This window comes from Peromyscus maniculatus, chromosome 1 (assembly GCF_049852395.1).
Source record: "Peromyscus maniculatus bairdii isolate BWxNUB_F1_BW_parent chromosome 1, HU_Pman_BW_mat_3.1, whole genome shotgun sequence".
Taxonomy (NCBI): Eukaryota; Metazoa; Chordata; class Mammalia; order Rodentia; family Cricetidae; genus Peromyscus; species Peromyscus maniculatus.
In genome coordinates this window covers 188,775,381-188,790,809 of record NC_134852.1, presented here as the reverse complement: position 1 = coordinate 188,790,809, position 15,429 = coordinate 188,775,381, and the positions used below count along the sequence as shown (strand labels likewise).

Sequence of the window (15,429 nt, the reverse complement as noted above, 5' to 3'; positions counted from 1 at the left end):
GTCTTATTGTATCTTGTTAGGGCATGTTTGGTGGATATCTCTGGGAAGCCTGTTCTTTTTTATTTTTTTGGAAGGTAAACACAGGAGGAGTGGATATGTGAGAGAAGGGAGTTGGGGGGAGGGACTGGAAGATTAGACAGTGGCTGTTCACTTGGTTCTGTATTTGTGAGTGTATCTTCCCCTTTATTACTTTCATAAATCCTTGTCACTCCCTTAAACAGACTCATGTGGATTTCTCATAATAGGAAACTACAGTCAGGATATAATGGATGAGAGAAAAATAAAAATAAAACAGGCATGGTGGTACATGCTTGTAATCCTAGCACTGAGGAGGTGGACACAGGCAGATCCTTGGAGTGTGCGGGCCGGACTCCAGGTTAGTTGAGAAAGACCTTGCCTTAAAACACAAAGGTGGGAGTGCCTGTTGAAGGCTCAAGGTTGTCTGCTGATTTCCACTGCACATGTATGTATATACACACTTGTATACACTTGAACTTGCACACACATGTGTAACTGAACACATAAAAATATGCACACATATACATATGCTCCACCCAAAATGTAATAAGACATTGAGAATCTGAAGGATGTATTTCCACAAGAACATAGATGCATTTTTTTTTTTTTAATTTTTCGAGACCGGGTTTCTCTGTGTAGTTTTGGTGCTTGTTCTGGATCTCATTCTGTAGACCAGGCTGGCCTCGAACTCACAGAGATCCACCTGGCTCTGCCTCCCGAGTGCTGGGATTAAAGGCATGCACCATCAACGCCCAGCTAGATGCATTTTTTTTTCATGTGTGACCTCTTTGGCTGCTCACAGACTTTGCTATTGCTATTTGCTTATGCAGCTCAGTGAATCCCAAGTTAATATTTCTTTGTTAGAGTTAGAGGACACAACACTATCTATAAAAGTTCAACATACCTGGGCTGGGAAGATGCCTCAGTTGGCAAAGTGCTTGCTCCACAAGCATGAGGACCTGAGTTTGGATCCAAACACCCAATAATTGGCCAGGGTAGCTAAGTGGTGAGGGCAGACTGTGTCTTAAAAATCATGTGGAGAATAACTGAAGAAGGTGCCCAGCCCTGACTTCTACACTCATGTGCACACACACATGAACATCCACACATATATAGAAAAGTTGAACATATTATGTAACTGAAAATATAGTCTTTTGTTTGTTTGTTTGTTTGTTTGTTTGTTTGTTTTTGGTTTTTCGAGACAGGGTTTCTCTGTGTAGCTTTGCGCCTTTCCTGGAACTCACTTGGTAGCCCAGGTTGGCCTCGAACTCACAGAGATCCGCCTGGCTCTGCCTCCCGAGTGCTGGGATTAAAGGCGTGCGCCACCACCGCCCAGCGAAAATATAGTCTTTTAATAGATATGGGAAAGGAATCACAAATCTCAGAATCATAGACATATATGTCAAAGGTCTTATTACAACTACAATATAATGAATACTCAAGAAATGATTATTACTGCTATAACACCACACTGGAACAGATCATTCATTGGATGTTTACTATACCCCTACTACTATATTTGATGCTTTAATCCATTAAAACATTCCTATGATACAGATACTTGTGTGGCTAATCTTGGTTGTCAACTTGACACACGTGGAAAGAGAAGACCTCAACTGAAGAACTGCCTCCATCAGACTGGCCTATGAGCATGTCTGTGAGGCATTTTCTTGACTGCTAATTGATGCAGGAGGGCCCAGTCTACTGTGGGGAGTACCATCCCTAGGCAGGTGGGCCTGAGCTGAACAGAAGCCTGGGAACAAGCCAGTAAGCCATGTTCCTCTATAGTTTCTGCTCCAGGTCCCTGCCTCGAGTTCCTACTTTGGTTTCCCTTCATGATGGACAGTATAGTATAAGATAAAACAAACCCTTTCCTCCCCCAACTTGTTTTTGGTGTGGCGTTTATCACAGCGATAGAAAAGCAGACTAGAGCAGTACTCACACTTCATTGTACAGATGAGGAACTTGAAATGTCATCCATGCTCAAGTTCACAGACCATGGTATGGTGATATTTTATTTGTATTAAAATGTCATTTGTATGTTAATAAATAAAGTTGCCCAGGGGTCAGCGCTATTAGCAAGCCATAAGAAAGCAGGGCAGTGGTGGTGTATGCTTGTAATCCCAGCATTTGGTAGGCAGAGCTAGGTAAGTCTCTGTGTGTTCAGGGATACAGCCAGTATTGGATACACATGCCTTTAATCTCAATACCAATCAATAGAAAACCTGGAGGTCTATTTAGACGAGGCGGTCATGTGGTTGGGTTTACAACCAATGAGAAGGCAGAACAGAAAGTCTATATAAAGACTTTAACACAGGAAATAGCTCTGGTTCGGAGAGGTAGGACCACCGCAGGAGGAAGGGTAAGGTTTTAGCTCTGAGTTCTGACCTCTTGGCTTTCTTCTTTGCATTGGTTCTGTGTTTCTTATTTAATAAGACGGTTGGTTACATCTACACCATGGGAACCAGAGTTCAAACTCCATTCTACTGACTATCAAGTCTACACTTTTAAATCACCACATCACAGAACCTCTAGCTTGTGGGGGCCCACAAGGGCTCCCTAGTAAGAGCTTACTCAAAGTCAGAGTTCTGAGCTTGCTTTACTCAGCAAGGCTGCATAATGGGATGATTTGGCCTTGGGCGTGGGTACCAGGTGTTTTGAAGGGTCTACACTTGGCTGTACATTGTGCTTTGATCTTGAAAGGGGGAGGTCTTTTGCCTCGGCCTTTGGCATTGTACTCGAGGCAACTGGGTAAGGGCCCAGGATCCTCCTGAAGCTATCCTGTGTTTGTCTTTCTTATCATCTCTTTCTATTTATCATTTCTCCATTCCCACTCCTCCCCGCAAGAACCCTTCACCAAGTCAGAGCTGGACTCAGATGGACTCCCACACTAGCTATAGTAGCCATCGCTAGTAGGGGCTTGACATGTGGAAATAAAAATGTTAAATATAATATACTGGCAAGTTTCTAACTACTCTTTGTGCTTATACTTTTATTGATGTTGAATGATATTTAATAACTTTAGGAGTAACTCAACTAACCAGAGGAAATTAATATACATACAAAATTAAGTATACTTTAGGGAGACCTCTAATGCCCTAATGATTTAGGAAAGGCTTGCAGTTTTTCCCTCTCCCTTCCTTCACCTTGTCTTAATAAAGATGAAGCCTCCAGGAACACTGCTGAGTTCACTTGTGAGATTTTGAAATACTAATAAAATAATTAATTTAGTTAGCAACTATATAACCACTATAGTCCTAATCTCTCTTACATTTGTAATGTTGATTCCCAAAGGTAAGAGAGAAAATTGAAAAGAGATACATAGTATTGGGAGATAAATCAACCCAATTTCAAGAAATGGAACCTGAACTGATATAGTTTAAAGAGTGACTAAAAGATGGCAGCCTGGCCAACCAAGAATGAAATGGCAAGAACTATTAATAGTCTAAGTTTGAAGCAGTGAGGATGAGAAACTGTTTAATAAGTTATATGAGAAATGAACAACATATAATGCTTGAAATTTCAAGAGAAAACATATTTTGGCATCTCATTGCAATGAAGAGGGCTAATTGGAGGAACATCTTAGGGTGATGTAGGCAGATATACAGTTTGTGAGTAACTAGACAAGGAGCCAAGGCTCAGTAGCAAATATGGTTTTACATGATAAATTAACTGACATTTTCTAATAGGGCTTTGTATACAGGAACAAACAATATAGGGGTAAAACTGTTTGATGTGAGATAGTATGGGAAGTAAAGAGTAAGTGATGAAAGAGAAGAAATCCAGAAGAAAGCGATGTGTTAAAAAACCAAGGGGGCTGGAGAGATGGTTCAGTGGTTAAGAGCACTGACCGTTCTTCCAAAGAACCAGTATTTGATTCCCAGCAAACACATGGCAGCTTACAACCATCTGTACCTCCAGGGAATCCAACGCCCTCTTCTGACCACTAAGGGCACCAGGCAAACACATGGTGTGCACAGATACCACGCAGGCATAAAAACACATATACATAAAATAATTTAAAAGAAAGCTGGGCGGTGGTGGCATATGCCTTTAATCCCAGCACTTGGGAGACAGCAGCAGGCGGATCTCTGTGAGTTTGAGGTCAACCTTGTCTACGAAGTGAGTTTCAGGACAGCCGGGGCTGTTACACAGAGAAACCCTGTCTTGAAAAACTGATAATAATAATAATAACAACAATAATAATATCAACCAAATATAATAATAATAACTATTAGTATTATTGGGTTATTATTATACTATTATTAGGGTGCATCTATCCCAATGAATAACTACAATATCTTAAGAGACAGCACAGACAAACAGATTCAGTGGGATGGAATGGCAGAAATCATGTGAATGAACTGACCATGAATGGGAAGCTAGAGAATGAAGGCAATGACAAGGACTGACGAGAAAACTCTGATGAAGTTGTAGGGACTGAAATGCTGACGAACACTGCACCCCGTCTTAAGCTGCGACCTGCCACACACACTATAACTGACTTTCAGGGTTTTCAGTCTTGTCTGGAGTTCTGCAGAAGAATACTAGAGATGAAGTCTTGGAATATGGCCAGCCTGCAAACAGTGGGCTGTATGTGTTGAAGAATAGACAGGAGGAGGATACTCAACCAGCTGTTACAGATTGAAACACAAAGAGCCGAGGATGGGAGGGGGCAGGGAGTTGAACTTTAAAAATTCATTGAGAGAAAAATATACTCAAAATACTTCAACCTAGTAATAAATAATAGAATTCATTCTCTGAGCAGAGATGGTCCATGAATTTATTAAATAAGTTCATATTTGAAGCAGCAGAAAAGTCTAATTATAATAATTTTTATTTTGCTAGTACCTAACATGGGCCTCCACAGTTTTCTGACTATATAAACATTCAGGTTATATGTTATATTACAATATTAAATAATATTAAAAAGTTAAATACACAAATACTTAGAATACCTGCTCTGCTCATATTAACACATAATGATGTATTTCAACCTTATTTTCTTTGAATATTTGAGTCCTACTTTCAAAATCTATTGAGGAACAATATCTGAGTCAAATATCTAATTTCTTAAATCATATTTTCTATTAGATGCCCAAAGGGGAGGTATCCAGTTTTCATTGATGAGTTTTAAGTACCAATTTCTGTTGTGAATATGATTTTAGTACAATCTACTTTGATCATCCTCCAAAAACTGCCTTAGAAGATAAACATTTTTGTTTATATTCCAACACAATACTTGATAAAGGTATAATTGCCTCTGTTCCATCACACAATGCTATAAAATGGTAATCTCTCCCCCTATCTTACAGTCTCTGAAATACACTAAATTGAATTTCTACATCTATAAAACCCATCCTTCAGTCTCAAGGGATGCAGGGTGGACTAGCTATGATGGATATAAAAACTACTTTTTACAAAAGAGTAAATGGTTTCCTGAAGTACTCAGTAAAGGTCATTATGTCAAATGAGTAACAGGCAAATACATCTGTGTGTTTTAAGTTAAAATAAGCAATACTTAAGATCTCTTGCTTTGTCCGTTTCTAAAACAAACTCTTCTAGCTACCAATCAGGAGCATATCAGATATAAGGCCTCAAGTGTATTTAGAATCCATAAAAGAACTATTTCAGGTCTTGATACCAGGTAAGATATGTTCTCTTTTATATTCTTTCCCTACAGTTAAGACGCTGGATTACAAAATCCCAAATACTAACTTTATATTCTTAAAGTGTGAATTTTCAGGTACTCTTAAGTTGTGACCTTTTTTTCTAAACTACATAGTACCAGTCCCCAAGTAGAATTTTTATATAAACTGTATCCTTTATAAGATATTAATAAAGATAAAGATTTTGAAATAATTTTATTATCACTTAATTGACACAAGGCTCACCTAAGATACAGTTTACTTTTTTTTTTTTAAGAGACTCTAAGCTCGAACTAACGTTATTTTCCATTATAGAAGTCACAATGCAGAGGAGGATCTGTGATTGGTATGTAAAATGAATAAAAAATGTCTTAATAAAAAAAAATACATGTGGGGGAGATGACTGGGAAATGTAGTCATTTCCTGGCCACAGAGGTTCTGCTCTTTCTGAGACATATGGCAGAACCATAGATCCCCCAGAAGAGCTGTTTTATATTAATGGCTTAAACAGACTCTCTGAGTACCATTATACATGCACAGCAGTTTGATAATCCTACCCATAACAGACTAAAATAAACCAATACACTTTAATCCAAAAAAAAAAAAGTCGCAATGCAATTAATCTTAACGACAGCTGACAACTGACTGTCACAGACATCAGCACTTCAGCACTGACCTTCAGTGTTCACTTACCATCAGGAGGCAAGGCGGCCTCTGAGATGTATTCATCTGCTTCACAACACACACACGGGGGGGGGGGGGGGGGAGCCCTTACACAGCAAAATACTTTTAGGCTTTATTTTTACCTGTGTGTGTGCCTGGCTGTGTCTGTGTAGGTGTGTGCATAAGTGTGCAGGTGTGCAGAGGCAAGAAGAGGTTATCAGAGCCCATGGAGCTGGAGTCAGAGGTGGTTGTGGACCACCCAACACGGGTGCTGGGAACTGAATTTCAGTCCTCTGGAAGGGCAATAAGTGCTCTTAACCACTGAGCCATCTCTCCAGACCTAAATACTATTTTAGAATAAGGTCATAATCCTACCACTAATTAATAAGAATCTTGCTGTTCTTTAATAAAAACATCTGAATTAACACCAAGTTAATTTTATTGTACCTCTGATAACTAAACTTCAGTATAACTTTTCTTTTTCTTTTTCTTTTTTTGGTTTTTTGAGACAGGGTTTCTCTGTGTAGCTTTGCGCCTTTCCTGGAACTCGTTTTGGAGACCAGGCTGGCCTCGAACTCACAGAGATCCGCCTGCCTCTGCCTCCCAAGTGCTGGGATTAAAGGCGTGCGCCACCACCACCCAGCCAGAATAACTTTTCAATTCAACCTAATTAGTAAAATTTCAATAAATTTTACATTTAAACCATGCATTCAACTATAGTCATTCCAGTCTTTGATCCCTACCTCTGGACCTGGGGATGGAACCTAACTTTGTGCATGCTGGGAAAGTGCTCTACCACTGGGCTATACTCCAGTCCAACTATATTCATTCTTAACAATAGTTTAACTCTTATCTAAAATGCCACACAGATCCTTCTTAAGGTAGGAATATCAACTTAAGAACAACTAGTTATTTGTATAAGGATCAACATAAAACATTTTACCCATACATTTAACTGTAATGCTAGAAAAAGTAGGTGAAAAATCAGATAAAGCTTCTCAGAGCCTTCTCAGCTCCACCCACTTCCTCATTTAGCCACAGTGGATCTTTTTTTCCTCAACTCTAAAACCAAGGAAGCTAATTTTAAAACAATGCCAAAAGCACTTGCTAATTCTTGTAACACTAAGCTAATACCCCCTTTGCAGCTATTTTTTCTTCTTCAAAAAGAAATTTATATGAATTCTCCCATATACCAGTCTTGAAGAGTTCAGAGTGTAGGGCATCTCTTAATTCTGTGAGGCCTGGAAAAGGGATGGATTGGTGCAGAGCTTACACTTGATACAGAGGGCTGAGAAGAAAAGTACCAAAATAAGAGGAATAGCAAGGGCTGACTGACTTACAATTTCTCAGTACAGATGTAGATTTTTTGTGTATTATTTTAGATTTCATATCTATTATGTGATACGGGTGCTATTATTATTTTCCTCACTTCATAGACAAAGAATTACAAATAGCAAAGTGGTCTTACACTTGACATTTTGGGGGCATTTTCTGGTTCACAATTTATAAACACATTTTTTCCAGTTGTTAAATATAGTCATATTATTTTTGTTCCAAATCCTGGGTTAAGCAAGAATGGGAGGATAAGCAGATGTGCATTCTGGTTTTGCAGCCAAAAAAAAAAAAAAAAAAAGTTGAGAGACTTTACAATCCACTTAAAATTAGATACCCAGGATATGTATTTATATAGCTACCATTCCTCTTTTCTTAACTGAAAACTCTTTAAGGACTATTTTAATCTCTCTGAGAGGTTATTTTTACTTTATCAGATTGCTTTGTTTTATATAGAATTTAATTACATATTCATACCATAACATTAAAACCAAATGATCAGATATTCTAGAATATATTTTCTTTCCCATAATATTCCCATCTTTGGAAACAAGTTTAAACAAATATGTTGCTGGACGGCATCCTCTTTTCCAAATTGGAATTACTGCTTTAGGTGGAGGCTCTTTGTGCCCCATGCTGCCACCAGAGAGGGACACATGGAGTTTAGAATAGGGAAAAGCATATTTTTGAAACAACCATTGTACCTGAGTATCATTTTACCCTTTAGCAAGGTATAAGAAATCTGATTTAAATTTCTGTCCTGAAAAAAATGGGATAATAACTTATACACTGGTTTGTTGTGTGATTGTTGCTGGTTGCATTAACTGACTAAATGACACACAACACATGAAAAAACGGATAGCGCAGAGTATGTACTCAATAGTTATTATTTATTATATACACTTTTGAGGGGGTGGGGAGAGACTTGCTATGTAGTCCCAACTCTCCTGGAACTCAAGATAAAGCATGTACCACCACATCAGGTCACATATATTTTTTAAAATCTGTAGTTTATTAAATTATGTAGGATACATTCAGCATCATTTAGAATACATCAGACAAAAAGCACAAGAGTTTCCATATATAAGATGTTCCAAATGATAAGCTGGGCAGCATTTAGGTAAGTTTACACTTACATACAACCACACACACACACACACACACACACACACACACACACACATTTTTTGAATGTTACTGCATGGACTGCTTTTTTTTAATATGCCTTTTTTTTTCCTTCTGAGAAATTTTCACTGGAAAACTGTTTGTTTCCCCTATATTAATCTTTTTTCTCTTCCACCCTGACCACTTTGTAGACACCACTGTGGTCTGTGGTCACCACTCCAATGGATGTGTTTGTCATCTCAAGCATGGGCCACAACCCTCCTTCCTCACTTTCTTCCCACCTCCTCCAGTCTAACTACATACTACCAGGAACTTCATTATGTTGTTCTTCTATTCAGAGAATTCCAAAGGCTTCCTTCCCATTAGCCACAGGGAAAACGTCCAAACTTCTCCAGCCCCCACGCACTCTTACTTCCCTCCCCCAAGGCCCCAGCATGCTGCCACTGGGCTTGTTTTATTGCTCCCAACTTTCCCCGTGAAGGCTTGCTCATGTTATTTTCCCCACTGTTTACCTTGCGTATTTTCTTTTGCTCACCCAGATCCTACCATTCCTTGAACGGCCAGGCAGCTTAAATAACTGCCTTTGCTTCAAGGCCTTTCGGCACAGTTCTGAGCACAGCGATCTCCTATACTGCAAACTGTTTCTGTAGCTTATTGTGATGTTAACATACTGATGTGCTCTTAATCATCAGCCCCGAATCACCTGAGGCAGGACCTGTGGATAAACTTGGTCTGTGGTTTCTGCAGCATTTAGTGCACAGCTAGGCTAGGCATAACACATGTTCAGTGACTGGTAGTTCCATCTTGGTCCAGGGCTTCCAGCAACCCATTTATACACAACACAAACTTCTCACTCTTGCCCTCTATTATGCACCTTGTGTTTTCTCTCAAACTCTTCTCCTACCTATTTGACACAGTTCCGAGTCTTCTATTTGTGGGCAAAGTTCCCTTTGAAATTCTAAACTAGGGATGGAGATCTAACTCAGTGGTAGAATGTATGTGTGCAAAGCCCTGAGTGCTTGATCCTCTGCAACACACACACACACACACACACACACACACACACACACACACACACACACACGGGGGTGTGGGGGGGCAGACTGACAGAGTTTAAACTGATTTCTCTTCACCTCCCCAGTTTATATAAAATTTAGATTTCTTGAATCCATTTTATTCCTTGGTATATCCCATTCCATGGAGAATCCCATGTTCAGCTCATTAAATATCAAATATTAAAGCAATCGAACTTATCCTCACTTGCCTCAGTTAATTCTGCCTCTCCTTTTTTTGCTATGTTTTTCTAACATTTGTATTAAACCAGTAATTAATTGATGATATTCGTCTCCACTTCAGTCTGTCAACCTGAGTGAATTCAGGACTTCCATCAGTGGCCCTTCACATGCATACCCACATGCACACACTACTTCAAATTCTTTCTCTTTCTCTTGGGCCATGCTCATGGATCTCCTAATTCATTATATACAGCATCAGTTTTCACTCTCAGCTACACCAAGGAGTTAAAAGAAAAATATAATGTCTCCACTTCCTCCTCTGAAATTCTGACTGAAAGAGCTTGTTTCCCAGGTGATTTTACTGTGGTTTCATCAAAGGCTGAAAACTAGGGTGGGATTGTGAGTCAGGACCTCAACATGCTACCAAAGTAACTCTATGGTCCATCTAGTTTGAGTCCTGTGTCAGGCATCTTCTGAATGGAACTGCACTTGGCATTGAGGGAATGTCAGGATCTATCAGTTTCTAGCATTCTCTCTCCCATCCTAGAGGGAGAATCTCATCCCCTCTTTAAACCTTCAGAATTCAGCTTCAACTTTTTAGCCTTGTTTAGGATCAACATGATCTGGCTTCTGCTTTCGAGCTGTCACTCTTGCCTGTGTCCACACTGTCACAACCATGGCACACCAATTCTCTGAAAAAGCCATGGCTACAGGGCCACTTGGATTGAAATATAACATAAGCTCAACTTGGAAAAACAAAGCTACTAATTTGGGCAAAAAGGAAGAATCACTAAAATGCCCCCCAAAGTTACAGATGCCAATTAGGTTGCTAAACAAACCTTGAGTTGCTTAACTAATAAGGAGTTCAAAAACAACCCAAGAGGCAGCAAACTGTCCTTCCCTGTCCACCATATTCCGTCAAGTCCTCCCCAATCCACTGGAGAAGTCGGTCATTCCAGTGGCTGGCTTTTCTGACTTTCAGGTCAGCATATTTTTTCTTAGACCTTTTATTGTGATACCTCAAAAACTTCAGCTCTGAAAATGCCCTTGACAAATACACAATACACATACTGTTCCCTTAAAGTGCCATTTAAAATTCCAACAGCAGTACCTGTTGAAAGACCCTTCAAGGCACCACCAGAAACTCCCTTCAGAGTCCCAAGTTTTCTATTCCAAACTGTTTTCGCCCCCAATGCTTACTTACAAGATTTAAAATATTCTTAAACTATAGTCTTTTTGTCCAGTCCACAATTCTGAAATAAATGTCTTTGCAATTCATTTGGTGGCAAAAACATGAATCTGTCTTGAAATGACATGAGGCAAGTAAGTTTTTAACCTTATTCTATTTAGCATAATCAGACAATATATTTTCTACAGTTTTAAATATAATTGATTCTGAGAAATTGGCTGGAACTTCACTGTAGATATTACATGTAGTATATGTGCTTAGTTACTTTCTCAAAATCTGAAAAACTTGAAATTACAAAGACCTATGGGCTTCAAATATTACACATTAGACTTACATCCACACTGTATCAACTTCCGTAATTTTTTTTTATTACAAACCTTTCTTTCAGTTACACTGATATAAATATAGATTTGGGGAAAGGTACTTGACTTTAGAAACTAAATCATTCATATAATTGCTTCTAAAAACAGATACATTTCCCCCCCTTAATAACTACCTCAGGAAAAAACTGCTGGGAGGCTGGGGAGATGGCTCAGTAGGTAAAATCATTTGCCTCTAGGTGTGGGGATCTGAGTTCACATCCTCAGAACCCACGTAAAGATGGGTTCAGTGGTGTGTGCCTGTAATCCCAAGGCCCCTATAGATCGATAAGAGACAGAGATAAAGAGAATCCTGGAAAGCTGGTTTATGAAGACTCAGAAACAAGAGACCTTGTCTCAAGTAAGTTCAAAGATGAGGACTGACACCAGAGGTTTCCCGACCTCTGCACGCGTACACTCACACTAAGACACACACACACACACACACACACACACACACCCCAGACACACACACACACAGATTTGAAAACAAACAAACCAAACAAACACTTTGGGGTTAAGAAATCCTATATAATAAGCTCTGAAAACCCAGGGCATCCCCAGCAGGAACCAGGACTTCAATTTAATGACAAATTGCTTCAAAGCATTTCCCAAGGAAATCCCTAACCACAGCTGCAATTTACCAATCAGCTGTAGCTACTCTTAAATGTGTCATTGCTGTCCAGGATTTGCTGCACTGACTTAGGATAAAAGAGTTGTCAGTTATTACAGGCGTTAGACATTTCTGAGAAACCCACCAAATCATAACATTATTCCAATACTAATATTTTATAAAGAGCAGTGAGCTATTTTAGTAAGTTCTTAGTCATTTAAGAGGGCGGCTTCAAGAAACTAATTGCAAGTAGAAAATTTAAAATGTATAATATTCCCTAAACTTTTACTATTTTGTCACGTACAGATGCGTGACAAGTCATAATCTTTAAATACATGAAAGCCAACTTATCCAAAGTATTTAAATAGTATGTCAAATAAGAATGTCAGAATCAGAGGTTAATTACAAGCAACCAGACTCACAACCACAAGTACGAACAGGGGGAAGGGAAGAAGGGATGATGTCCCATGACATCATTTGGCAGTATGTAGTTTGAAGGCTGAGAGCGCCTTCCAAATAACCCTTGGAAATCCAGCTGGCAAATTACCCCTGTTAAGCTTAGATAACTGAGTTTTAAAAGAAGATAAAGCCCCTCTCCTTTAAGTCACATGTCTGTACCACATGAAAAAAATAAAAGCAGGAGGGATGCATCTACCTCCCACTCCCCAGATAGCAACGGAAAGGTCAGAATTAGGTGGAAACTCGCCTCGGAGTCTGTTCAATCTGAAGGAAGAAAGGGCAGAAAAAGCGAAGAAGAGAGAAGCGCTGCCTCGGCGCCCTCCGGGCAGGTTTTCCATCCCGGTGGGAACCCACGGCCGCCCTCCTGACATCTCTGCTCATCCAACAGAGGATGCCGACCCTTTGGAGAAAGTCGGGAGCCAGACCGACCCCCCGAAGACAAGCAAACGCCCAGCGTCGGGCAGCGGACCACACTCCCCGAGTGTGGACAGAGGGGGCTCCCAAGTGTCCGCCGCGCTCGCCCTCGAGGCGCGACTTCCCCGGGGTCCCCGCGCCAGGCCTTCCTCGCCCGCCGCCCCCCGACCCCCGACCCCCGCCGCACCTACCGCGGCTGCGCCGGCCGCCACGATGGGCGGCAGCTTCTCCCGCTCGGGCTCTTTCCCCTTTCTCTCCTCCGAGGCGGCCGCGGCTACGGCCGGCGGCGCTCCGGGCGACGGATCCCGAGCCGCCTCACTCATGTCGGGCCGGGCGGCTGGGGCGCGAGGCGGCGGCGGCGGCGGCGGCGGCGGCGGCGGCGGCGGCGGCGGCGGCGGCGGCGGCCGGACTGCAGCCGTGGCGGGCGCTGCTGCTGCTGCTGCCGCGGCCGCGAGAGGGCTCTGGGCCGCAGCTTCCCACCACCGCCGCCGCCGCCGCTCCGCCCCCGGCCGGCGCGCGGCCCCGCGAGCCCGGATGTCGGCGCGCGCGCCCTCCCTCCACGCCCCCCTTCCTCCCCGCGCGCACGCACGCGCCCCAGGCCGGCCGCCGGGCTCCGCCGCCCCTGCGCGCGCCCGGCTCGCACGCTCGGCCGCGCGCCTCTCCCGCGCGGGTCGCCTGGGGCTCCGGGCCGCGGCCTCGCGTCACCAGCGAGGGGACCTGCGGAGGAGGCGGCGCCGGTGGGGGGAATCGGGGGTGGGAAAGGGGGGAGCGGGGCGCCGGGCCGCCATGTTGTTGGCGAGCGAGCCGTCGCCCGAGTCGAGGAGCTGGGGACCGCGCGGTGGGGCTTCCGTGGGAGGGTCTGGACCCTGCAGAGGACCGGGCACGGACTTCGACCCCGGCTTTCCTCCCACCTAGAGCGGCGGGCGAGCCGGGGACCTCTGACCTGGCCTTTGGCCTTTAAAGTCCCCGTCGTCGTCGCGCACGAAGCCGGCCCGGGGACACCGCTGCCTCTTGACCTTGCCTTCTCGGCGGGTCCTCCAGTCCCCGGGAGGCTGCATGGCTGAGCACCCTCAGGGCTAACCCTGTCCCTGGGCGTCCTGCCGTGGCCTCATCCTCCAGGGTCGGGAGAGGACAATGCGACACCGTGCTCCCCTCCCACACACCCGACGGGGCAGGACGGCCGGGCCACACTTTCCATTTCTGAGCCGCGGTCCCTCATGACTGCCAAATCCGCCTCTCCCTTCCCGGGCCCACGCGCCTACATTTCGCTCTCTGCTCCATCCTTGGTTGTTGCCTCTCTCTTATCCCCAGTCCCCTTCCGTTTATATGTTACAGATGGACATACCCAAACTGCTGAGTAATCCTTTAATAAACCTTCGTAATAAATTATGGGCAAGAACGTTAAAATTGAATTTAAGGCATGAATTGCTTTAAACCATGCTATTAAAATATCCCCACCTCCACCACTGAAAGACGTAGACAATTTCCTTTCTCCTCGCCCCCTCCTTTTTTATCAGTCTGCTGGAACGGCACAGACACCTGCTGATGGAGGGGAAGGGAGGGAGGAAGTAGTCACTGTACCACTTACTAAAAATAGAGAATTTCTCGACATTGAGGTCTTTGGATTTTTAGTTGAGACTTCGTTATTTTATTCATGGTGAAGTGAATTTTCTAAGCCAAGAATGCTCAGATCCAAATACAAGAAGCAGGAACATCTCCGAAACAAACTCAACGGGGATTTGGAGGATGTCATTTTATATAATTCAGTGTCGACAGAACTAAATACTAGTTACAGTTCTACATGGCATGAGGCTGTTTTTGAAGCCCAGAATTTGCAGCAAGCAGTAACGTGACTAGGATAGTGTCTACTGTACTGCTTTTGAAAAGATTTTCCTTTCATTCATGGGAAGGCTTTGTAGTTTTATGATAGTTGCTGTCACCAACATTTTCCTATTAACAAAAGGTGTGGAATAAGTATCATAATCAACAAAAAGTATTTTAGTACTAATTCTCGTTAGAGGCAAATGATGACGTAGGCGTTACTTTGTAGCATCCTTTTCCACTTCCTTTTTTCTTGAATTTTTTTTTTCAGACCTCTCTTAAATCTCAGAAAAAAAACTCATGGAGAGAAACATTATTTCCTTTTAGCAGGTCTGCATGCTGAAAACTGACAAACAACAAATACGCAAAACTGACCCTTGATTTTAAGTACAACTCAAGATGCACGGTGCTACTGTGTCTAGACTGATAGACTAAGTACGGAAATGGTGGTGGGTTGTCTTTCCTATTGTCTTGAACTAAATTTAGTAGTTTACTATTAAAGTACTTGGCTGAGAAACGAGTTGGATTACACGCCTTATGCTTCCACTTTTCA

The 15,429-nt window shown here is 42.4% G+C and overlaps 1 protein-coding gene across 5 annotated transcripts in view; it reads right to left on the bottom strand.

The window, feature by feature from the left end:
* The window catches only part of Hectd2 (HECT domain E3 ubiquitin protein ligase 2), a 76,310-nt gene extending 62,887 nt beyond the window's left edge, over positions 1–13,423 (bottom strand). For 3 of the 5 annotated variants that reach the window (XR_013048277.1, XR_013048275.1, XR_013048278.1), the window contains exon 1: positions 13,247–13,423. Coding sequence is in view for 1 of the 5 variants with exons in the window: in XM_042262899.2 (XP_042118833.2) it covers positions 13,247–13,378 (132 nt within the window). In the remaining 4 variants the exon portion in view is untranslated. The remainder of the gene's footprint in view (positions 1–13,246) is intronic. The other 2 variants (XR_013048276.1, XM_042262899.2) reach the window with 1 other exon arrangement.
* Positions 13,424–15,429: the final 2,006 nt, after the last annotated feature.